The 24,514-nt window shown below is 36.8% G+C and overlaps 1 protein-coding gene across 3 annotated transcripts; it reads left to right on the top strand.

The window, feature by feature from the left end:
* The first annotated feature begins 2,368 nt into the window (after positions 1-2,368).
* BUB3 (BUB3 mitotic checkpoint protein) lies at positions 2,369-19,255 on the top strand. 3 transcript variants are annotated; one of them, XM_063307300.1, is made up of 8 exons: positions 2,369-2,473; positions 4,353-4,547; positions 6,849-6,918; positions 8,497-8,648; positions 10,493-10,651; positions 11,533-11,710; positions 12,335-12,551; positions 15,406-19,255. In XM_063307300.1, exons 2-8 carry the CDS (start codon positions 4,353-4,355, stop codon positions 15,413-15,415), a joined length of 981 nt encoding a protein of 326 aa, XP_063163370.1. In that variant the 5' UTR covers positions 2,369-2,473; the 3' UTR covers positions 15,416-19,255. The 3 variants fall into 3 exon arrangements, with proteins under 3 accessions (XP_063163370.1, XP_063163373.1, XP_063163372.1); XM_063307302.1 differs by lacking the exon at positions 2,369-2,473 and adding an exon at positions 2,740-2,760; XM_063307303.1 differs by lacking the exon at positions 15,406-19,255 and having other exon boundaries at positions 12,335-12,555.
* The last annotated feature ends 5,259 nt before the right edge of the window (positions 19,256-24,514 follow it).

Raw genomic sequence — 24,514 nt, forward strand, 5'->3', positions numbered from 1 at the left:
TTCCCACCTTCCCCAAAAGGATGTCCTATAGAAGGGCTACTGATTTTGTGAATATAACTTGCTTCCAATAGTGCACCCAGTTCCAGAGTCTTAACGTTGGCCTTCTCCTCCCCACCACATTCAGGGTTTGTTTTTTAATAAACAAATAAAAAAATGGTGTGACCTTGTACGTATTTACTTGGGTCTCTCTCCCTAATTATTATCTAAAGCAGAAGCCCCAAAGTGGAATTTCTGTATACATGTATTTTTCTCGTATTTGAAATTGCTGCTCCCCATTTCTCACAGTACATATATTTCTTATATCACATGGATAAGACACTCCCTCCTGAATAACAGCGGGGTGTCTGTATACACATTCGGTCCAGATGCACCACCCTGGGTGCTGAACGGTCTGAACAAATATTGTTTCAGGTAAGGCAAGATCCGCATTTCTTGTTGCGACCTCACATCGTGGATAAATCCCTTGCACTTTAAAAACCTGGGAGCTGACTGTGCTGGCTAGATGAGCAGTGATAAAGAATTAAGAAACACTTAGGACCTAAGGCTTTTACGGAAATGATCAAAAGCTAAAGATAGTAGAGAAAAACATGATTGCTCGCCTTGAATCAGTGACAAAGCCAGACGCGGGAGGGAGAACTATATAAAGATTCTCTATAGACGGTGGATTTCTTCCTATTAAAACACCTTTATAATTAATTATTAAATGTGAGGTGGCCTGACTAATCCACAATCACTAAGGCTCGCTGAGCTGCCTTCTTCCCATGTGGAAAACTTTCCCCAAGTCTTTAACTCAATCTCGAGGAAAAAAACAGTTTACAGAAGCGTCTTTCCCAACATTAGGTATGAGACTCCTATTAATTAGTAGTTGATTCTTTTTAATTAATAAGGGAACCACAGGTTTGCGCAAATATGTTATGATCCAAAGCCTTAAGACATGAAAGGAATTTTCAAAAACGACATGAAAACGAAAGATTCTTAACTGGACAGCAGGGTGACTTAAGACAAGTCATATCTCTAGATCCATTTTCTGATTGCCTCTTGTATATATCCCAGCTGGCTTTCAATAAAAATTACAATATTTTGGCCAACATCTTTATGCTAATACTTATTAAAAAAGAGATGCAATAAAATGAATTAAGAATGTGCCATTTTTATTATCAATGATAGTTACACGTGGTGAAAGATGTGCGATTTTGGAGAAAGAAGTAGCTGATTATTAAAATAAACAATTTATTAGGAATCTATACATTAAAAGCAAAAAGAGAGATAAAAAACAATCCGTTTCTTCTTTTGTAGACACATTGACATGCATGTATATTAAAGGCCACGGAGATATTTATTTTGTATCCAGACTACAATAAAAAAAAAAAGGAAGATCTGTGTTGAAAACATGCTATAGGAAACATGAATTCTTCGCGGAGAAAGTCCATGCCACTGTTATTTTCTTCAGTGCTGGTAGAGGTACAGGCGCTGCTGGAAATGCTGGACTTCTCAGGGTGAAGGATGGTTTGAATGTGTATTTTGTAGGAAGGCGTTCGGAGAAAGCTGGCTCTTTTTGCCCATGAATTTTTAAACGACCATGGCAACGGGTAGAAGTCTAATCGTTCTTTGAACCATATTCTTACTAAAATCAAGGGAACCTCTGATCACAAGGTTAGGGTTGGGTCAGGCGGAAATAGCTGCTTTATGTGAAGTGTTCGCTTCCTGATAACGTGTCTTTTATCTCCCAACTCTTGGTTAAGGAAGAGTCAATTCTGTACTGGTGTTTCCCCTCCGTTTTCCAGGAGTCTGCTGAGAGAGAGCAAACCCTCCGGATTTAGGAGGCTTGCAGTCACGCTCCCCTTTTATGCGTCTGCACCAAATAGCTACATAGATGAGTGCGCATTGGTTTGACTTGAGCTACCGGATTTCGGATGCAAAAGATCGCAGCAAACAGAGGCATAACACACTCTTTACTGCCGCCTAGCGATCACTCGGCATTTTGCAGTCTAGTTGTGCTAGCCCCAACTTAAATTTTAAAGGCGCATTCAGGCACTCTTAACCCTAAAGATCGCCCCGGGGAGGGGGGGAAGAACGCCCGCAAGCTTAATCACTGGTTTCTGGAAGTTCTCCCTAAGTTGCTCTTGGCCGGATGCTGAGAGCGCCGCGTGAAGGCACTATATAGAAACGAGATAACTGACCCTGAGGAGAAACGCCTATTTCCCCAGCTGAAGCAAAGGCGGCCAACGAGAAGCTGGAGCGCATTGCATGCTGGACGTTGTAGTCTAGCTTCAGTGCCCGCGGAGCGTGATGGGCTGCCCGCGCGTGCCGCTGAGTTATTCAAACCAGCCAATCCCTGCCCGGGAGTTTGCTGGTCGGCGCTGAGGCTGCTGGGAGTCGGTCCGGTGAATGTGGCGCGCGCGCGCGTACGCCTGGTAGGGAGCGGAAGGCAGCTGGTGTGGAGGCCTTGCTTCGTGTAACGCTGGAGGACAAGGTAACGGGGGGGCCTCAGTGTTGGGGAGGGTCTTGGCGCGCCGAGGCCAACAGTAGGTCTCCCCGACCAGTCCCTTCAAATCGAGAGAGCGTTCCATGAAAAAAGAAGTAGGTCCTCTGATCTCTCCCCACGTTGCTGGAGTTGAAGGCCTTTTTCCTTCCTCGCTCCCTTTCAGTTCTTCCCACCGCTTTCCTTCCTTCCTGTCTCTGTCGCGGCCTTCTGCTTCGCTTTTCTCTTCCGGCCTTTAAGGTTGCTTTAAGTCGGGGCAGACTTTGGCCTGTTTCCAAGTAAGCATGCTTGGATCCAACTGGCTGATCGTCTTCTTCGGGGAAGGTAGGAAAACCATCTACGCAGGTCATCAGCATCCTGCGGTGGATCACGGAGACTCTGATATCTAAAGCAGCCATTCTGATCGGTGACTGTAATAAAGGTGTTCATGCTTAAACAGATGGTTTTCATCTGGTGCCCTTCATAGATTTTGGGGCCACAACTCCCAGAATCCTCATGTTGGGAAGAAGTTGATCCAGAGTGGTAAAAGACAGATGGGTTTGAGAAAGGCACTGAATCTGAAGTTGAAGAGGTGGGGGGCTACTAGAGCTGGTTGTAAACATCTGGACAATCACTAGATGGCAACCAGTCTGCCATTTCATGTCGTCTAGCTTTTTATGGCCCAGATCTGGTAATCCCAGTACTAAAAGTATCAAAGACAAGAGCTCCTGCTTTACATTTTTTGTTTGGTTTTAAAAAAATTAAATTCGTTATATCTGTACTTTGATTGTTACTGACCTTTTCAGGGTTTTTTTCCTTTTAATTCTTTCTTAATGTAAAAATTAAGAGTATATTGGAATTCAGTGGCATGTAAATTGCAATAATAAATAAACAATTGCCAGTGAATTCATTTGGATTTACTCTCAGATGAGCATGTATAGTATTGCCCCCTTAAAAGCACAGTTGGAGAAGCAAATGGACCTTGAGATTTCTAATGTAATTTGAGCATTGAGTCTGTTTGATTTGAAAGGTAATCCAGATCAGCTTCATCTCTATCTCTGACTGACAGTATTAACAATGGACAGCATTGCAGGATTGTTGTAAGCTGCACAATAACGTTTCAGATACTATTATTACTATAGAGAATAATAAATTTTATATGTGTTATAATACTGAACTCTTTTTATATCAGCTAGTTTTTCTGAGGTAAAAGTAATTTCAACAGCAATAACTTATTAAGTTTGCCTTTTTAGTAATTGATATAAGTACTCTTTAGTCATATAAGATAATTAAATAAAAATAATAATCAGTGCATTTGAAAACTGCTTTATGGCTAGAATGCTTTTTCTTTTTTAGTTCATATCTGAGGTATCGATTATAACAAAGTTGTTACAACATATAAATGCCACAAATATTCCATTAGAAGAGAATATATGTAGCTCAGGATTGAACTGTGAAGTCCTTGATGCTCTCTGAGGCTGGTTGTTTGCTTGCAGACGTTTCATTACCCAACTAGATAACTTTACTGCCCTTTCATCACCAGTGCCATGCATCGTCAGTGTCATTGATGATGTTACCCATTTGGGTAATGAAACGTCTGCAAGCAAACAAACCAAGCTCAGACAGCACCAAGGACTCCATTGCCACAAGTATGCACAATGTGAAATTACACCCACAAAAATTAACAAGAAATATAAATACAATAGTAATGCTATGAAGTTCTTCATTTCAGTTCATTACTGTGGAGGTGCATGTTATAGTATTACATAGTTAAATATTTATTAAGACTTTTGTTATGAAACTGTTGAAATAACTCTACTTCCAAACCTGTTTACCTTAAAATTTTAAGCAATATTTTAAAATGCGCATCTAATTTTGCTCAATTTATCAGATGACTGGATCAAATGAATTTAAGCTGACCCAACCCCCAGAAGATGGAATCTCATCAGTGAAATTCAATCCAAACACATCTCAGTTTTTGCTTGTTTCCTCTTGGGACACATCCGTTCGACTGTATGATGTTCCTGCCAACTCCATGAGACTCAAGTATCAACATACTGGAGCAGTACTTGACTGTGCTTTTTATGTAAGTTTTTTCCCCCCTTATGCTTTGATTCTTGAAAGTACCAAGAAAGCATGAGGCATGTAATTAGTTCGTCTAACAGATAATCAGAACTTTGAGTTGTATTCTGAAACGTAATGTGTTAGTGTTTTGCACATACCAGGTAGTTCTTGCTTAATGACTACAATTGGGACTGTAATTTTGGTCGCTAAGTGATGTGGTCGTTAAGTGAATCCAACCTGATTTTATGACCTTTTTTGCGGTGGTTGTCAAAACAAACCACCATGGTCGTTAAGCAAATTGTACAGTTCCCCATTGATTTTGCTTGCCGGAAGCTGGCTGGGAAGGTTGCAGATGGCGATTACGTGACCGTGTGATGTTGTGACGGTTATAAACATGAACCGGTTGTCAAGCGCCTGAATTGTGATCACGAGACCGCGGGGAATGCTGCCACAGTTGTAGGTGTGAGGACCAGTTGCAAATCATTTTTTTCCGCACTGTCGTAAGTCTGAACCATCACTAAATGAACGTGAGGATTTGTTAAGTGAGGATTATCTGTATGTGGACTTTTTAGCTTTTTCTTTCTGGAAACAGTCTGCGTTATCCTCAAAAACCTTTGCATTTCTACATGGGCTACTCTATCTGGGCCTTCAATTAATTGGTGCAAGTATGAATTAAGTGTATATTGGTTATGTATTGATATAATTCTGATGGTTTTATTTATTACAGCTTTTGAATCCTGCCATATTCCAATGAGTTTAGTTTGTTCACAATAATAAAAGAAAACTTTTTTTTATTTTGGTAATTTGAGGAATTGAAAAAAGGCAATACTGAAGATTTGTTTTTTTAGCATGGATTTTTTAAATCAGTCCATGTGCTATAATTCTTATATATACACACACACACACCTTAAAAAGCCCCAGCTGATTATAAATAACAGAAGTGATTTTGTAAATCTGAAGATGGCAACTATCTAAAAGACAAAACATATAAAGAAAAAGGATGAAAAGCTGGAGGAGAAAAACAAATTTGGGTGCTAGTTCTTCACATTAGTTGCCATAATGTCCAGCTGTAATTTTTTTTTTCTTGTTTCATCCTTAAAGCCTAGGCAGCAGGAAGGGTGAGTGCCACTAGGTAAAAGGGCCAAAAGCTGAAATCTAGATCTCTTCCACACCCTTTGCTTTACAGCCTGATGGAATTACTGTTGACTAGCTGATAGTTGAGGAAGAACACAATGCAGATAGTTGCTCAGGGATGCTGGAATAATTTTTTCCCTTGTTCTTTAACTGTGCAGCATGTTGGAATGGCTGTTGCTAGGTGACTGTTGAGGGATGGTTAACAGCTTGTTTTAGCAGGGGTAATGGAATAGCCTTATTTCCCATCTTCCCCTTTACTTTGCAGCTTGGAGTAGCTCCCAGGTAATTGGCTTTCTGTATTGAGATTTTTGAAATAAGTCAATATTCAATTCAGTAAATCAAAATAAAATTGAATTAAAAGACAGGTGACTAGTTAAAATGGGCCTGGCCACAGTTTTTAATGTAAATCTAAATAGGAAATCACTTTTTATGTCACTTTTCATAACTAATAAATTGTTCTTTCTCATAATTGTTGCATCTTAGCTTAAGTGTAATTATTTTTTGAATATGAGAATTTTGATAGATACAAAGCTGTGTTAGCCCATGGGAGGAAAACCTCTAAATTGTAGCTAGATGATGGCTTTATTAGAACTAGCCCAAATTACATAAATAGTGGATAATTGTTTTAAGTTTTCCAGAACCCTTAATTAGGCAAGGTGCTATATCAGTAAGGAAATAGGAAAGAAGACAGTCCAAAACTTCAACAGAGCCAAAGCCATGAGATCTGTAGGTCACTCAATTCTAAAATGACTGTGACACAAAGACTGGTAGACCCTAATCCATTTAATATTGTTGATGGATGTGTTAAACGAGAGCATGTGTTTTAATGTTTTAATCTTTATTTCTGCAATGTGCTTGGGCCACTGATTGAGAATAGTCGTACCTCTAGTGAAGTAGTCCATGCTACTGGCACTTAGTTGAGCTACTGTTCATTTCTCATGTACTCTGAGGACCCTGGATTGTTTTCCTGATGCTCTCTTTTTATGTGTCCTGTTGCCGTTACCATAAAATAACATAGGAACCCAATCACGATAATCAGTCAGAGAGCAACTAGGTCCCCAAGTTTTACATGTATGCAACATTTATGTGCTTTACAGATTGATATGTGACATTGGGGGAAAAAGTGCCTTTAACCATGTTTATTCTGCAATTATAGAACATGTGAACAATTTTGCTTGTTTGTTTGAAGGACCCTACTCATGCCTGGAGTGGAGGATTAGATCGGCAGTTAAAAATGCATGACTTGAACACCGATCAAGGTAAACTAACTTGACAGTGCCATAGAGTCTGCAGACAGAAAACAGAATATGATTCAATAGCAGAACATGAGGGCAGCAATCCAGTACTTATCCGAGAATAAACTTCCTTACACTCCCTGGAACTTATTTCTGAGTCAACATATGGGACTTCAGTATAATTCAACAAAATAGAAAAGTAATCTGACTAAATTTCATAAGTTAGATGTTTTCAAAAGAAAATGTGTTTTTTTCCTATATAAAACCAGCTGCAGTGTAATTTTTTTTTATTTAAATGCTTCCTCATTCCTTTGTCTAACAAAACTTGGGGAGGAGACAATATTATCTCTCATATTGTAGACAGTGATTATTTCACTTACTCTCTCCTTTCTAGGTTGTATTTATGGGCAATTGAATGTCATAGCCTTCCTTTTAACAACATTCTATTTGCCCAAGGTTGTGGAAAATAGGCATTCACTCATCTAAATTATTGGAACACCATGAGCATGTGTTTCCCAGTGTTTGACAGATTAACATAATTTAACAAATTATGTTAATTTTTTTCTGAAACTTCCTTGAATTAAAAAAAGTGGACTTTGAAAGGTGTTTTGAAGAAAATAGTGGACTAGTTTTCTATTTGGATGACATTTTCTTTGAAAATTTTCCATGAGAGCTTTTCACAGATTTTTTTTTTTTTAAATTGGAGGCTAACGGTCTGAAGAAAGCGGCTTACTAAATGGCTGATATATGAGTGTATAATTGCAAATTATTAAGACTTGTTAAGGAGGTAACTTCCAATCCCCATCCTCAGGATTTTTAAACTGGTAACTGATTTTTACCATTGCTATTGTGAACTATGATCAGGCAGATATTTGAAAGCAAACTAGCTGAATAAAATGAGGTGTTACGATGTAAATGAATGAAAACTTTCTAGAGAGTGTTTGCATAAATTCTTTGAAGATATTGGAAAACTGGGCTGTAACTAAAAAGGGGAAAGCTATTTTAAATAATAAAAGATCTTAAACTAAAAACTGTATTAATTTGTTTTTATCCCAAGTTAGAAAAAGAAAGTATTAAACATCACTTTAAAAGCTTCTAAAACAGTTTAATACTACATTGTATGTTGATAAAATGAATAGTAATGTAGGAATAAAGGGCTTATTGACAATGGTTTGTTGAAATTGTCCGGTATCTTAGTAGCGGCAAAGGCATGCACTAATGTGGTCATGCCACATTCACCAATTATTAGATCTTCCTGATGTGCCATTCATGACTAGGATTTTCAGTTGAGTCCAGCAGTTAGGTGCACAAATCTCTTTTACTCATTTGAAAATCTCTGCATGAGTACCAACTTCCCTGCTAAGCTTCTTTGAAATAGTGAGTTGATACCTATTAGTCTACATTTAACACTTCAGAAGTGTATATCTGTTGCAAAGATTAGAGGATCAAGCATTCTTTAAAGGATGCCCCAGCATCTATATACATTAATGAATGGCCTGTCAGATCTCGGTACTTGTTCATGAATATCGCTCTATTCTTTTTATTACATCTGACTGTCAATGAATTTAGTAAAGCTAAATGCATTACTTTTTTTTTTAACAGAAAATCTTGTTGGCAGTCATGATGCTCCTATCAGATGTGTTGAATATTGTCCAGAGGTGAATGTAATGGTAACAGGAAGTTGGGATCAAACAGTCAAGTTATGGGATCCAAGAACACCTTGTAATGCAGGAACATTTTCTCAGCCTGAAAAGGTTTGTCCTTAAGATTTATTGAGTGCTATGCATCCTTTCAGAAGGGATTAATCCTACTAAATATAATAGGTATCGCAGTAAACATAGGATTGCAGAGTTAGTTAAAATTAATGAGTGCAATAGAGGTGTGCAAAACTTACTTTCCTGTGAATAGAACATTCCATAGAACAATATAATACTTCTGTTTTTCCCTCAGACCATGCCCATCTGGATGTTCCAGACTAGTATGGTCAGAAAGAAAAATAGAATGTTCAGTGTTCTCCAGGATGTTCCCTGTGTGGAACAGTAAGCTTTGCATGCAACTAAAATGTAATCGAGCAATTAAAAATCAATATAGTCCAGATTAGTTCATTGTTTTGAGATTATACATTGTGAAGTCTCCTTTTCCTATTCAGGAGAAAATGGTGGGAGAAGACTGGAGACTTATCAGTGGTTAGGGTGTTTGTTTATTTGTTTGTCTGTCTTTGAGTCCGACTTGATCCCTGGCAAATGGACAAATCCATGCAGTTCTCTAGGTAGCACTTTTAGAAGTGGTTTGCTATTGTCTTCTTCCTAAGGCTGAGAGGGAGAGACTGATCCAAGATCACCCAGCTGGCTTTCATGAGTTCCTTGCTCCTAGTCCAACCTCTTAACCACTAGACCAAACTAGGTCCCTTAAGGCATGCTAATTAGCTTTAAAATGCTAGACATAAAAGAAAATTATGGTTTAAACTACTTGTTTTGCATGTAAATTTCCATTTCTGGGTTCTAAATTGTATTTTTTTTCTCTTCTCAAAGAAATTATTTTGTGTAAACCAGTAATATAGTTAGTTAGCCAAGACTCAGCATAAAATTGTTTCTTACAGACAGTATGAACTATAACAGTTTTTCCTCAGTCTCTTAGTCAAGTCCTTATCAAGAGTATTGCCTGTTTTGCGGCCATCTCTAGAATTCCTTAGGGGTTGGTTCTCTCGCTCTCTTGTTTCACTTCTACGTGAAGCCTCTGGGAAAGATCATCTGTCAATTCTGCTATATGCTCTCAACAATATCAAGATATTAAAGGTGTGGTGGAACTTGAGATTGTATGTAAATTGTTCACATATGGCTATTCTTGATAATAATGTAATGTCATTACCAAAACTTGTGCAGCAATATAGTTTATTTTATGGCTCTAGTGTTAATTGGAACAAGTCTTATTTGTTGCCTTTGGGATCTACTATATTTATAGATTATTGTATGAGATTAGGATTTGGACTTAGTACAGATTCTGTGAAATGTTTGGGTTTACATCTGTCTCGAAGTTTATCATATGTCTCTAAGTATAGATGTAATTTCAATGGATATACCTCAATGGCCAATCTCCCATTACGTCTTTGGGGTAAAATTAATGTTATTGAAATGAATATTACATCAAGATTTATACATACATACATACTTACGTACTTAATAAACCCCCCAGAGTCCCTCTGATGGAAGGAGATGGGCGGCGACAAATTTGATAAATAAATAATATGGATTCCAATGTTGATTTCAATTAGATACTTCATTTAGATAGATACATTAATGAGAAAATTTTTATGGCAGGCTAAATTCCTTAGAATATCTTTGGCCAAATTGCAGTAACTTTAGGAGGATAGTGGCTTTAACCTACCAGATGTTTAAAAATATCACTGGGCTTTTATCTTAACATCTATTTTTTTTTCTTGAATGAGACTTATTTATTTTCCTCTCTGGGCCTATTTGGAAAGCAGATATGTGATATCTCTGAAATCCTGGCAGGTGTTAGGATCTTGGTATACTAAACTTCAGCAGCATATATTCTAAAATTAGGTATACTAATGCAATACTTTGTATCTTTTTTCAAGGTATATACATTGTCTGTATCTGGTGACAGATTGATAGTGGGAACAGCTGGTCGAAGAGTTCTGGTGTGGGACTTACGGAACATGGGCTATGTTCAGCAGAGAAGAGAATCAAGCCTTAAGTATCAGACCCGTTGCATCAGGGCATTTCCCAACAAACAGGTATTTAAATTGTGTAGCAATATTTCATATTTAAGCTTATTGAAAAAAAAATGCTGTTGGTTACTTCATCTATTCAGACATTCCTGGCTTACTGAAAAGTTTGAATTTTTCTAGTTCTGTTTGTATTTGTATGCGTCTGTGTGTGCCCAGAATAGTTTTGGAGTTAGGTAATCTAGAAATACGATGAATCTGTTCTAGTGTATGGGAATTCAGTTCAGCTAATGTGGTTGATAACAGTATCATGCTTAATATGGTTTTATTTTCCTAAGTTAGGCTTTAGGAAAATACATGAAACTACTTGCTTAAGAGCCCTTTCTAGACTGGGCCTGTTTTTTTCCTGGACCTATCAACACTGAAGAAAATTGACTTTGAAACAAGAGAGTCTTTGTTTCTGTTACCATACTTTTAGTGGGATTCAGTGCAGCATCTAACTGCATCTAACAGCATCTAACATTATTTTCTGCTCTTCCTGTGGAGGAAAAAAACCAAGAAACTAAATTGTACTCTTGATTAAAAAATAGTAAAAAGTGCTAGAAGTAGATTTATTTTTTAATGCAGTGAAGGAATTAATTTTATCATCTGTTATTTGTGGGCAAAAGTATTCCCTAATGAAGTGTTTGAGACAGCTTTTCACTTCTGAAAAAGTGTTGGGGTATATTTTTGTTTTCAAGATTTCTGAACTAATCTTTCTTAGTAGACGTGAAGTAGGAAAATATATCCAATTACCTTTGGAATTTTTTCTCAGTTATTTCACAGTATGCCTGTATGTCTCATTTTGAAGTGCACAAAAGTAGAATGTAGTGTAAGAAAGTATTTACACAACAGAAAACTTTATATAGTTGGTTGTGTCAATAACTAAAGGCTCTGTGTGTGTTCGGTAGGGTTATGTATTAAGCTCCATAGAAGGTCGTGTTGCAGTCGAATATTTGGATCCAAGTTTGGAGGTGCAAAAGAAAAAATATGCTTTCAAATGCCACAGACTGAAGGAGAATAACATTGAGCAAATTTACCCTGTCAACGCCATCTCTTTTCACAATGTCCATAACACATTTGCTACAGGTAATTGTTGTTTTCTTATTGCATCACTGTTAGTAGATTTTCAGATCTAATTTTAATGTGTAGTGGTTCTGCTTTCATGTGAAATGTTTCACCCCTTTTATTATTTATTAGTAACAGGCAGTGTACATAGTGTTTCTACCTATTTTTCTTCCACAACATCTGCTCTGTGAAGTAGCTTGACTTGTCCAAAGTTACTCAGTGAGCTTCTGTGGCTGAGGGGTGGAATAGAACTTGGAATTCTCCAGCACCAGTCTAACACCTGAACCATTTTACGATCCTTGTAATGAAGGATAGGATAGTGTGAAGTCTTGGGCCAGTATTTGGCCCCTGAACTTACTTATTTGGCCTAATTGCAGTCCTGAACTTCTGCAACATGGTTTCCTGCTAATTTGAGGGGGGAAATGTCTGAAATGTAAGGTGGGCAAAAATGTAGTTTGAACTTTATGACTGATTTGCACTGATTTCAGATTGTTGGGCTTGTTTCTTTTCTGGATTTTTGTCCACTTCCTGTAGAGAAAATTATCAAAACCTTTTTGCACCACCGTTAGAGTTCAATTGCACTAAGGTTACATAAGTGTGTATAATTAATTCCTAATATCTTACTTCTTATACATCTATTTGTAGGTGGTTCTGATGGCTTTGTCAATATTTGGGATCCATTCAACAAAAAAAGACTCTGCCAATTTCATCGGTACCCTACCAGTATAGCTTCATTAGCTTTCAGTAATGATGGGACTACTCTTGCAATAGCATCTTCATATATGTATGAAATGGATGACATTGAACATCCTGAAGATGGTATCTATATTCGCCAAGTGACTGATGCTGAAACAAAACCCAAGTAAGTATGCTCAACCCATATTTAAATTTTTCTTAGTGCTTATTCCAGGATTTATTTTCCATAATACATGAATGGCATTATTGATTACTAGTAGAAAGTACAGTTTCACCATAGGGCTGGAACTGATTTTATCTTTTCTCCAAGCTTTCATGATGCGCAGGTTGTTAGATGACTGAAGGACAAAATTGTTTCAGAGAAGGATGTTAGAATCTCATTCTTTCTAACTGAACTATTATACAAAGTCACTGTACTATTTTTTACTTACTGCTTTCAAATTAAGCTGAAGAGATAAGTTGTCAAGCTATTGACTGTCATTTTTGCATGTGTGTCAGCTCTCAGCTTTAATGTGCTGGGTCTGAGTTAGATACAGCAATTGTTTAAATTATAAGCAAAGATGTTTAAATTTTTAAATTAAATTAAATTAAAATTAAATTAAAATTAAATGTTTAAATTAAAGCCACCCAGAGTTGTCGTATGCAAGATGGGCAGCAAGGAAATTAAATAAATAAATACATACATACATACTTTACTATCCAAAATTATGCCGCCAATGCTGGCATAGACAAAATGGGAAGGGGGGGGGTGCACAGACTTCATATATGTACCCTCAAACTAAATATATTGTGTTTTTTTCCCCCATCAGCACTGTTCAGTTACATTGTCTCTAGCATATATTGAAATGATAAGAAAATGCAGTGCATATGCTTGTAGGGTTTGGAAACTGAGGGTACTGGCTGTTCCTACTAGCTCCACAAGTATCTGACTGCCATTGGCATATGGGCCTTTTGGAAGGAAGGGTGAGGCATATATGGAAATACAGTTGCCTGAATGCCTGTAGGAAAGGTGAATCTCTTAACATAAAACTTGAACAGTCACATATTATGTTATGTTAGAAATTATGTTAGAAAAGAGAGAAAGACATACACGTTTCCCAATGCTCTTGTTTGAATTGACTGCTCTTTTGCTTGGTTTTTTAAAGTAGTAGTTGTTGTTGTTATTATTATTATTATTATTATTATTATTATTATTATTTTGAGCTCTTGTGATTGGGAAAGCTTTGAGTCATCTCTCTAAAAACCTGCCAGTTTAAGAGACTGTGTGGATCACATGGTATCTTGTTGCTCATTAGAACTTTTAATTGGCTTATACAGTACTGTATCTCACAATTTGGTGTTTCTTAAACTTTAAGAAATAACGCTGATCGCTGCATTTTGAGATAGAATTTATGGAAGGCTGTTACAGTGATATCTCCAAAGTCAGCTTGTTAATTTAGAGTGACGCAAAGCACTCAAGCAAATAAACTAGAATTATGAAGAATCCCTAGATTTCAAGGATTATTTATTTATTTGACTTATAAAATGTATTGCCTTTGTCAAAAAAAAAAGCTTTGCTGAAGGGAGCTTACAATAAAGGATTAAGGTGATGACATTTCCATGACATAGGTTAATGCAAAACTATATGCTCTCATGGAATTCAGTACTATGCCTGTGTTGTCCACTGAGTTGTGGGACCTACTTCCAGTATGTATATAAGTAGCATTGCATTTCAAGTCCCTTTTTTCCAGAAATCTCTTAAAGCAGTAGCACATCACCTTACAATGGAGTCAGCTGAAGATAGTGCACAGTGCCAGTAAACATCCTTTGCATCCTTAGTTAAATATTCAGATATTCAGACTGTGTAGAGAGAGACCCCAACAGAACATTTTAATTATTTTAGTTTAGATGAACATGGAATAATAATAGATTTTTTGTGAAAATTTGTTGCTATGCTTGGGTGTATTTCTTTGAAAAATACTGTCAGAACAACTATAGAAACAGTCACATTATTCCAAACCAGCACCGTATTTTCGATGTCAACCATAATAAACAACTCTAAATTTCATGTTTTATTTTTTTAGGCAGTCTCTTCTGTCTTTATTTTCATCTATGATCTGTTATGCTGGCATGAGTACAGAGTGCAAAAAATCAGCTTAGTGAAAATTCTTTTCACTTAACTGTATTACCCATTTTCTAAATGGGCGTGTTCCTGTAAATTATTTGCATTACCAGAATTTAATATGGGAAACAATCTTTGGTGGATTGAAGACCTAGCCATATGACTTTACCTTCAGCTGTTTCTATACTTGTGTTGTGTTTGCTAATTATAGGGATGCTTCATTCTGCTTTTGGAGGAGGTTAATCTGCAATTAAACAATATTTCCTCTTAGCTGTCCATTATTTTCTGAAACAGATGGTTCATCATTTCCTGGGCTGTTAAACACAGCAAGGTTAAGGTTAGACTCCTGGGAGTTGGTTAGTTTTGAATCTTATTACAGGATGTAGAACCAAAACTAATAAGTATAGTACTTAATATCATTTTGTGGCTGCAAACAATTATTTATTAGCAAACAATTGATCCCAGAAGGGCAAATTGTTTGAATCAGTAATGAGCTGAGACAAGGCAGAGCATACTGTATCTGTTTATTTGCAAAATAATTGTAACATAATTGCAATGCATTTAGACAGGCATCTATTTGGACTTGTTTCTCCCTATAAATGAATTTCTGAAACATTAATTTATTTTTTCTACATGTTTATTCCTGTCTTCAACCAGACGCGATAGGATTTTTATAGTGATCCAGTATAATAAACACATTTAATAATAAAAAATGATAATAGCTCCTGAATTAGTGTTTCTATTATCATTTGTAAAATTCTTACAATAATACCATTTTGAGGTATTTGGCAATACAAGGAAATACTAAATCTTTCTGTGATTTTATAAAGGTCTGCTGCTTTGGACATTTAGTTGAAAATTCATTTTTGAATGTTATAAAAATACAAATGTATGTCTAAAATACCTTTCTTTATTGCAGGTCAACTTAATCTTGATCAAAAACTTCTACTTGCCTCTAGCAAAGCAAACTAATCCTTGGATTAAATGAAGATGTTTCATTGTTGTTTTCATTATGTGTTCATTTGGTATATTGTATAGTTTTGTTTTGTTTTTTTTAAACTGTAGCCAAGAATTGTTATTTTTGTTCCCTGATATGGAAATATTTCTGTAAACCATTTCATTCTTTTGAAATGTGACAGTTGAATTTTTGTACAGATTAATGTGGCCTAATTGTTTGAATAAATATTTTCAACCCACTCTCTCTCTCCCCCCCCCCCATCCCGCCCAAGCCGTATTTTCTGCAGCAGTGGTTGTAAATGTTTAGTCCTGAATTTAATGATGGCATCATTTTTGGTCTACTGGGCTTGTACATCAGCAACAACAATATGATAAAGGAGAAAGCATTTTGACAACAGCAGGCAACTTAAATTTGATTGACATAACTGTAACTCTTCCCTATTTATTTTATATTGTAATTAGGTTTTGTTGTCAGCAGGTTTAGGAAAGTATCTCCTGAAACTTCGCAGGATTAAGGAGTTGTATCATAAATTGAAGTTTTATAGTTGCTGTTAATGATCAGTGTCTGCCTTTGAGAAATGATTGTTTTGTTGGGAAAGAGGATATTTTGCCTTTAGGCAAGCATCACAATTCCATAACAGGTATTTGTATCAGATAAAAACAATTGTTTCTACAAACTTGCTGTTCCTTGCAGGATACTAATTTGAAATATAATAAATTCAGGATAGCCTTGTATATTCCCTATGGCTAATATTTAGAATTTATAGACTTTCTTAATTCTTGAAACAATTTCAATTTAAAACCAGAGACTAAAAACTGACAGTAATAAAACACAGTTAAAACAAGTAAGAAAGAGAGATTGGTAGTAATAATTGAAAACGATTGGAAATAACCAAATAGCATCCCCCCCACACAAGAAAAGATTAATCCCAGAACCTCCTAATGGCAATAGCAGTTGAGCAGAATTTTGCTACATTCTTGGAGATCTTTGCTGAAGAGTCTGCAAGTAGAATGCAAACAACTTCAATTTCTAAACAGTCAGCACAACAAATAGAAGTGGAGAAATGAGCCCTGTTCACCAACTACGATGCAGGGTGAAGTAAAATACTTGTTACTGATTCAGTAATAGTCTCCAAGCCAATAGAGGAGTGCTCTGTGTAAGGGATATTAATATCCCTCCGTAAGGGATATTGTATCAGTATTGAGGGTAGTGCATTGAACCTTGCTAGTATGACTGCTCTACTAGGGGTGGCAGAGGAGATTCTATGGAGATATTTCAGGAGCATGAAAGGGCAATGAAAGAGATCCTTAAGACAAGGGATTTTGAAATCCAGATAAAGAACTCTGACTTTCTAGATAGTTCTCCTGGGGCCAAGTGAAAACAGGAATAGGGTTGAGAAGCCTAAGAAAGCAAGGTCTTAGATAATGTTTTATTTCCAGTAGGAAATGAAAGTGTTGGCAAAAGCAATGAGCCAGTGATTTGTCCTAGAAAGTTTGACTTAACCAGCATTTCAAGCAGCAAGCTTTCAAGTGAGGTGGCACAGAGGGACATCTTAGTTTTAATCAAAGATGGTAATTCAAGGTAAAAGACATTTGTAAGATTTGTAAGATTTGTAAGATTCTAATGAATTTTAAGAGTAGGTACATTTCATGTTATGCAATGAAACCTTACCCATCTATAACTTTAGATACTGTTATATAGCACAATTTTTTACCATACCCTGGAAACATAACTACCGTACAGAATAATGCTTAAAATTGCTAAAGAGTAGGGTTTCACCTTCTGGTCATCATCCCAAATTAATTGTATTGGATTCTGAATGTTAGTTGTGTGAAAGTCCCATTTTTCCCCCCCAAAGAATTTCTGTAAGCATGACAGTCTAGTTCCAACCTTCACTGTTAGTATTAAGAATGCTTGAGTTTTGATTGTTACACATTTTAGAATTCATCTATGAAAATTATGATAAATGTTGGTTTTAGATCCCAAATTGTGCCGCCACCTCTGAATCTTTTCCTGGAATTTTATTTTTTGGGAAGAAGCTTTGGACATTTCCTTTGCTTCTTAAATGTTGTTAATCTGATTTTAGAATGCATCGCTCAGGTTTTATTTCCCACTTCAAAATGATTAAAGACCACATTACTGGCTTTCAGAGTGGGTTTGTGGTGATGAAGTTTGCCCACTCCTGGTCTAGAATTAGTGATAGTCCACGTAATTCTAGGACAGATTTGATACCTCTGTTCATTGGTAATCATAACTATACTGTAGGATCATCAGATTACCTTTCTGTAATTGTCCCAATGCCTAATGGTTAGTTTCTGCCTTGGTTACATTTGGTGCTGTGTGTTTCAGATATCCCTGAAACTCTAATTCAAGAATAAATTACTACTAACTATTCTGTTTCTCTTCAAAAAACAACAGTCATCAATGCATCACACTTCAGCATTTATTCTGTGAAGTCACATTCAGCTTGCTCTAACTCTAGTCTGTCTAGATGGTCTTCAGATTAATGAACTAGAAATGTATTGCTTCTGTACTTTCAGAACAATGAAATCTTAGTAGTAAGGGTTATTTTTGAAATAGAAAGCCTTTCCATTTTATTCCCTTATGAGTCATGAAAATTAATGCATTCCATTTCTTCAGCCATTTGCTATTGCCACAATTCGCAGCCTTTGAAAATGATTGTGAAACTGTCAACCGATCAATGTACTCTACTATAATACTAAACTATAGCATTAGTACTACTAGGTATTATAGGAAGCTTATACATGGCTTGCTGCAGTCTTACACCGTCACTAGAGGCATAACGGAAGGCCAAAATAAGAATAGGTGAGGCAAAGAATGAAATTCAAACAGAAAGAAAGTGATATAAATATATGGGAGGATTTAAAGGTGCTCGCTCAGCAGTGAAACAAATCCCAGTTAAATTCAAATGGCAGGGAAATTGGAAACAGTGGAATGTGGGTTGGACATAGATCTACAGTATATATCAGATGCTGATACATATAAATGCTCAATTATCAAATAAGGGGTTTTTCAGCAGCTAAAAGCTCTTTCTAACTAGCATCCATATCCTCATAGTTTACACACTGCAATTATAAAAATAGTGGAGGTGTTAAGCAAATGGGAACTTAATACAGTAAGGAATGCTGGTAGGACAAAAAGTGATAAATACTGGATAGGATACTTCTGTTAGTAAAACACATATGCATATATGAAGTATGAGGCATTCCTTCTATTAGGAAACAATTCATCTTCCTTTTTCTCTGAACATATGAAGGCAAAATGTCTCAAACATTGAGTAAGTAAGCTTTTTGCTGTATAAGATACTGCAGAACAAAGGTGATAGGCTGATTCCTGAACGGTGTAACTGAGCTCTAAAAAGCTCCTTTAAGTGATAGCCTTTTGTTGAGAGCTTTCCAGAGCATCACAGAATCCTAATATTCATCCATCCCAGGCTGGGTAAAAAAGCTACAAGATGCCTCTCAAAACATTATGACGCTGGCTTTATAATCAAGGACATGTCTATCCCAAATGTTGTGCTGCTACATTTCAACAAATCTCAAATGTGCTGCTACATTTCAACAAGTAGATGTTCTGATGAATTAATTAGGACAATTTTAATGTGTAAAATTTACAGCTTAAATCCCACTGAGAACAGAGTCTTCTAAAGATAGCCTAGGTTAACAATATAAACAGGCTCTTTTTTCTTAAAATGTTATGAAGCTACATTTTGTACCTAGTCTGGCTCACGTATATTGGTCAAATTCTGTAGAACTTGGAAGCATATTTTAAAATAAAATACTTGAATCTATTTATTGCACAGTTGTGTTGAAAATACAATGTGTCTTCAAAGACTTAGATTTTGTGGACAAGAAAGCATGGGAACCAACACAGTTGCTTTTATCTCATACCATTACTTTTCTTTGAATTACTCAAGACTTTTTTTGTCCTGTCCTTGTTGCTTCTCAAAATTTCAAATGATTTAAAAATGAAGTTTGCATTTGTTGAATGCCCTTGCTTACATCAAGGATCAACCAACATTACAGATTCTTGCCACTCACCAATCACTTAGAATCTTTGATATTTTGATGCTCTTATGAGATCTTTTACAAGAACATCAAAATCTCACAAGATTATAGCATTTGATATTTTCTTTACATTTCAATTATCACAATTCTTAATTTAGGTGGTAGGATCACAGGAACATTTGGGGGTTGATGTACAGCATGGTGTCCATGATCTATCTGTCTGTCTGTCTGTCTGTCTAATTATCTGTCAATCAATGTTTGGATGTCAGGGACATTAGTATGCAAATTTAAATTTCATTTGTTAGTACAGCCATAGCAATCACCACTGCAGTTGGAGTATTATTTTACCCTGTGTATACTGTAGTTACAATAATGTAATCCTATGGCATACAAAAACCAAGGAGTGTTGTTTTATGATTGGTCTTTATTTTAGGGTATTTTGCATGGATAAAATCTTCCCGTCCTCCCAGTACTTTACCAATTAGTTCTAAATCTTTGCAGTACCAGTAATTGCCACATGCTGTTTGCTCTGTCCACTGCCTTTGCCATAACAATCACTTAGGTCTAAGCCAGCTAGCTTCATCCCCTTTCCTTTGCTTCCTCACTGGTAGGGCAGCATTTCCTATGAGACACTTTAGCTGATGTTGTTTGCATATTGTTCACATGGTTTACCTATTTAATTGGTCTTTAGGCTATGAGTTTTTGGGGAAGCAAATCATTTATACTTATGATGCTGCAATATGACTATCTAGACTATTTATTTATTAAATTTATACACTGCCCATCTCACTATAAAAATGATTGTGGACGGTTTATAAATAAAAGTTATAAAAACAATTCTAAAAACACAAAAATACAAAAAATAGAAGGAGATAAAAGAGAGAAACTAAATGGCAGAGAGAGCGTCTTTAAGCCACCAACCACCCCCAAGGCTGCCTATCACAAGCTAGTTGGCAGAGCCAGGTCTTGACACACTTCCTGAAGGCCAAAAGAGTGGGGGGCCAACCTCACCTCAGGGGGTAAGATGTTCCACAGGGCAGGGGCAATGGCAGAAAAGGCTCTCCTCAACCTGCCAGTTGAAATTCTTTAGCCAACAGGGTCTGTAACATGCCCTTCTTGCTGGACCAGGTGGGATGGGTCGATGTGATTGGGACGAGATGGTTACTCAGGTAACCTGGGCCCATGCCATGAAGGGCTTTAAAGGCCAAACCAACACCTTGAACTGAACCCAGAAGCACAGCGGCACCCAATGCAGCTCGCACAGCAGAGGTGTTACATGCTCAGCCTTAGAGGTGCCCATAACTTACAGAAGTTTGAGAAGTAGGAAGACCTAATATTTAAATAAATAATTTGTAAGGCCTGAGGTCGTTTGAGAGAGACAACTAGAGTTTGCTTTAAAAAAAATCCACTGAAAAAGAGGAACAAGCAGTAGTATAGCTACAATTCTCAAATTCTAACCCTACCCTTCATAGACCTGAATTCTACACTGGAAATGAAATCCCAAGGCATGCTATTATGGCAAAAGGACTAATTATACCAAAGGAACTCTTAACTATAATGCTAGTTATGGAAGTTACCTTGCTTTCAGAACAAATACTGTAAGATTTCCAAGAGTAATTCTATAGATACTGTAAATACATTGGATATTGTCATGAGCACTGATGGTGAGCAGGAGGGGGCCCCTATCCAGGGGGAAAAACACATGCGTAGTAGTGAGGAGTTGAGCAGCCATTCAAAGAGACACAGAACAGACCCGCCTTGACTTTTGGGGTTTATCTGTCTGGGTTTTCCCACGCTTCTTCAGTTTGGGAGGATTTTCTGTCTAATGTAGCAGTAATAAAACACTAGAGACCTATTCCTCTTCTCAGCGTGGTTCTTGACTGTTAGGACAGATATTTTGTTTAGATTGGAGATTGGTATATAATCCTTCTTAAAAGAGAAATGTGTGCTATTAATAATTGTAATTTATATTCAGTTACAAGAATCATGAAAATCAAATGTGTACCTACCCATGTACATTAGCAGATCCTCAGAATACATTTATTGTTGCAAGAACATTTTCCAAAGTTCAGTTTTGACGGTTTCTTTTACTTCAGATTGTGTTTCCAGGGAATTCTTGATCTCCACAAGCAGCTTTTTATTAGCGTGTCAGGTGTCATGAGCAATTGGGAATGATTCCTATGAAATCTCCTATGTCTGTGGATATGCAGCTCTCAAATCTTGTGGTAAGAAATACTACAGAAAGATTCCTCATGCAGAAAGATTCCCTTCAGATTCCCTTTTATGTCACCACTAAGACAGCTGGGAAAGGATTTAACATCTTTCTCTCCCAACCTTCGCCAGTGGTTTAGATCAAGAATGTTATTTCTCTACTGTGTCTAGCAAGGAGAAAAAGGGATTGTCACTGCTTTGTAGCTGCTGGGAGAGAGCAAGTGCGAGAGATTCAAGTCTTTGCCCTCCACTACAATCTCTATAAGGACCATTAGCTAATCGATTTTTTTCTCCACTGTCCGTCTGGTAGCCGATCAATTGAATGGTGAGGAATGTGGTTTTTCTAGCAGGCTTGAGGATGTCATGGAAATAGGGAGTCTGTGCGATGTTTGTATTGAGTGTATAATGTTGGTCCATGCTCCCACAGCCTTATTTATATTTATGTTGATATAAATTGTGAAAACCATTAAAACCATAATGGTTATTTTAGATTTGTTTTTTAATTGTTTGTTTTATTGTAGATCACCTGGAGTCACATTTGTGAGATGGGCAGCTACATAAATTTGATTGATTGATTGATTGATTTGTGGCTTACCTACACCTAGAGTTCTTATCACATGATATAAACAAAACAAAAATCTTGAACTGATCAGAAGCATCTATTTTAGCAAAGCATTGAGGCTACTTGATGTTTCTTAACGGTAGTTCTTAATTTCAGGAACAAAAGTACAATTCAAGTTTCTGAGTCGGACATAATTAAATCATTTCCCCTAGCTCTCTAATGTCCTTAATCAACCCCAAAGAAGTATAAATTATTAAACATCTTTTTGGGATTAAATTTTTATTCCTAATTATACGCAAAAGATATATATCATCAAATATTCATCATATAATTGTGATTTAAAATGTACAGTCTCCCAAAAGATGTGATTAGCAATCTTAAACATCCAAAACTTAATTAAGTAGGTAATGGGATGAGAACTGAGACTTTTAAAAGGGGAAAAATATTTAATTTCTTTTAAAAAGCTTTTATTGCTAGGTCTAAGATGGCAAGGGATTACCCAGTAAAAATAAAATAAAATTTAAGGTGGTGTACAAATGTTTTGGAATCCTGAAGAACCACTATGTTAAAATATCTTTTCCTGTGGATAAATGCAATTCTATCTGTTATATGAGCTTTTAAAAGTATGTTGTCTCATCTTGTAGAGATCCCTTGGTATATATGAATTTTTCAATGCTTTTCTCCAATTTCAGCTCATATTCAGTATGCATTTCCTTATTTTTGTACCATTTTAAAAGCACAGTCTAGTTAGAACCATTCAGAACCTTTATGCAGACTTTCTTGTCTAGCTGAGAACTGGAAAGTTCAGGATTCCCAGCTCAGTTCAACTAGTGGAGCCATGGAGGGTCAAAATAGTCAAGATGGCAGCCACAATCATGTAATTGAAGCCCTGCCCCCTTTCATAAACCAGGATGCATATAAAAATGGGCAGGGCTTTGACTGCATGTTGTGATTACCTTCTTGACTTTATTCACCCCCGTCTGCAGATACCCCTTGAAGCTATACAAATGTAATCAGTAGTCAGAAAATCAGTAGTAATACCAATCCAATTTAGAAAATATAATGAGCAGTATACAGGTGGTCCTCATTTAATGACCGCTTGATCACTCACACTTACAAAGGTGCTGAACAGGTGGTAGTTATAACCAGACCTTGTACCTATGGCCATTGCAGCATTCCCACGGTCATGTGATTACGATTTGTGACCTTCCCTGCTGGCTGTCCTGTTTGGCTGAGCTTGACACAATTGACACCAGTTTAACAATTAAAACCTTTATTTACAGCAATACTGAACACAGCATACTGGATGTAGCGGGTCAGGATAAAGTGGACTTGCTACTGCTCTACAACTGATGGTGAATAAATCTGCACATGGCTGTAGCCTAAGTTCAGAATGGCTCTGGGCTGAAGAGTTCAAGGCAGGACAATTCAGTCACTATTAGCAGTCTAGGCAAGAAGAGTACAGCTGTCAGACTAGGAGTTAACCTTCTCCTTCCTCCTCCTCTGATTCCTCCTTCCTAACACTGGTGTCCCACAAGCAAAGTCAATGGGAAGCCAGCAGGAAGTCAGAAGTCATGGTCACATGAGGTCCTTGCTTAATAACCTGTGCAGTCCTCATTCAATGATGGCAATTGGGACTGCTGCAACTGCTGTCACTAAGTGGTGCCGGGTCATGTGTTTTTTTTTACTTATAACCGTGTCACTTAACAACAGATTTTCCGGTTCCAATTAGTCCAATTAAAACGAGGACTACCTGTAATTATTCATTTATTGTAAAGGTTGGGAAAAAGGGCAGTTGCAGTGTTGCAGCTGAAGCCCCTGCCACCCTTGTTCATGCAAGGCATTTACAAAATGTGCAGTCCTTGGGTCATGATTCCGCAACTGCCATCTTGCATGTTTAGACTGCCCTCCGCAGGTAGTGCTGTGTAAGACACCTAATGAAACAAGACATTAGTATAATACAACAAACATTGTACACTAAAATCTCAGAACTTTATTCTTTTGTATTCCTAATAAGTTATTCCTTTGTAGAATTTGCTTTACAATAAATAATTCTGGGATTGCAACCTGGTTTCGGGGTTTATTCTAAGAACACAGCTGTAACAATTTTGCTCATAGAAAAATACAGAGTTAGGATCCTGCAAGCCTCTTGTCACAACATTTTTGTTGACCAATCAATGTGTGTTTGTTCACCTTGCTCAATGTGTGTTTCTGTTTAAAGACACCTTATTTAATGTATATATTTCTTACAAATAAAGTCCTGAAAAAG

The sequence above is a fragment of the Candoia aspera genome, chromosome 6, assembly GCF_035149785.1.
Source record: "Candoia aspera isolate rCanAsp1 chromosome 6, rCanAsp1.hap2, whole genome shotgun sequence".
NCBI lineage: Eukaryota > Metazoa > Chordata > Lepidosauria > Squamata > Boidae > Candoia > Candoia aspera.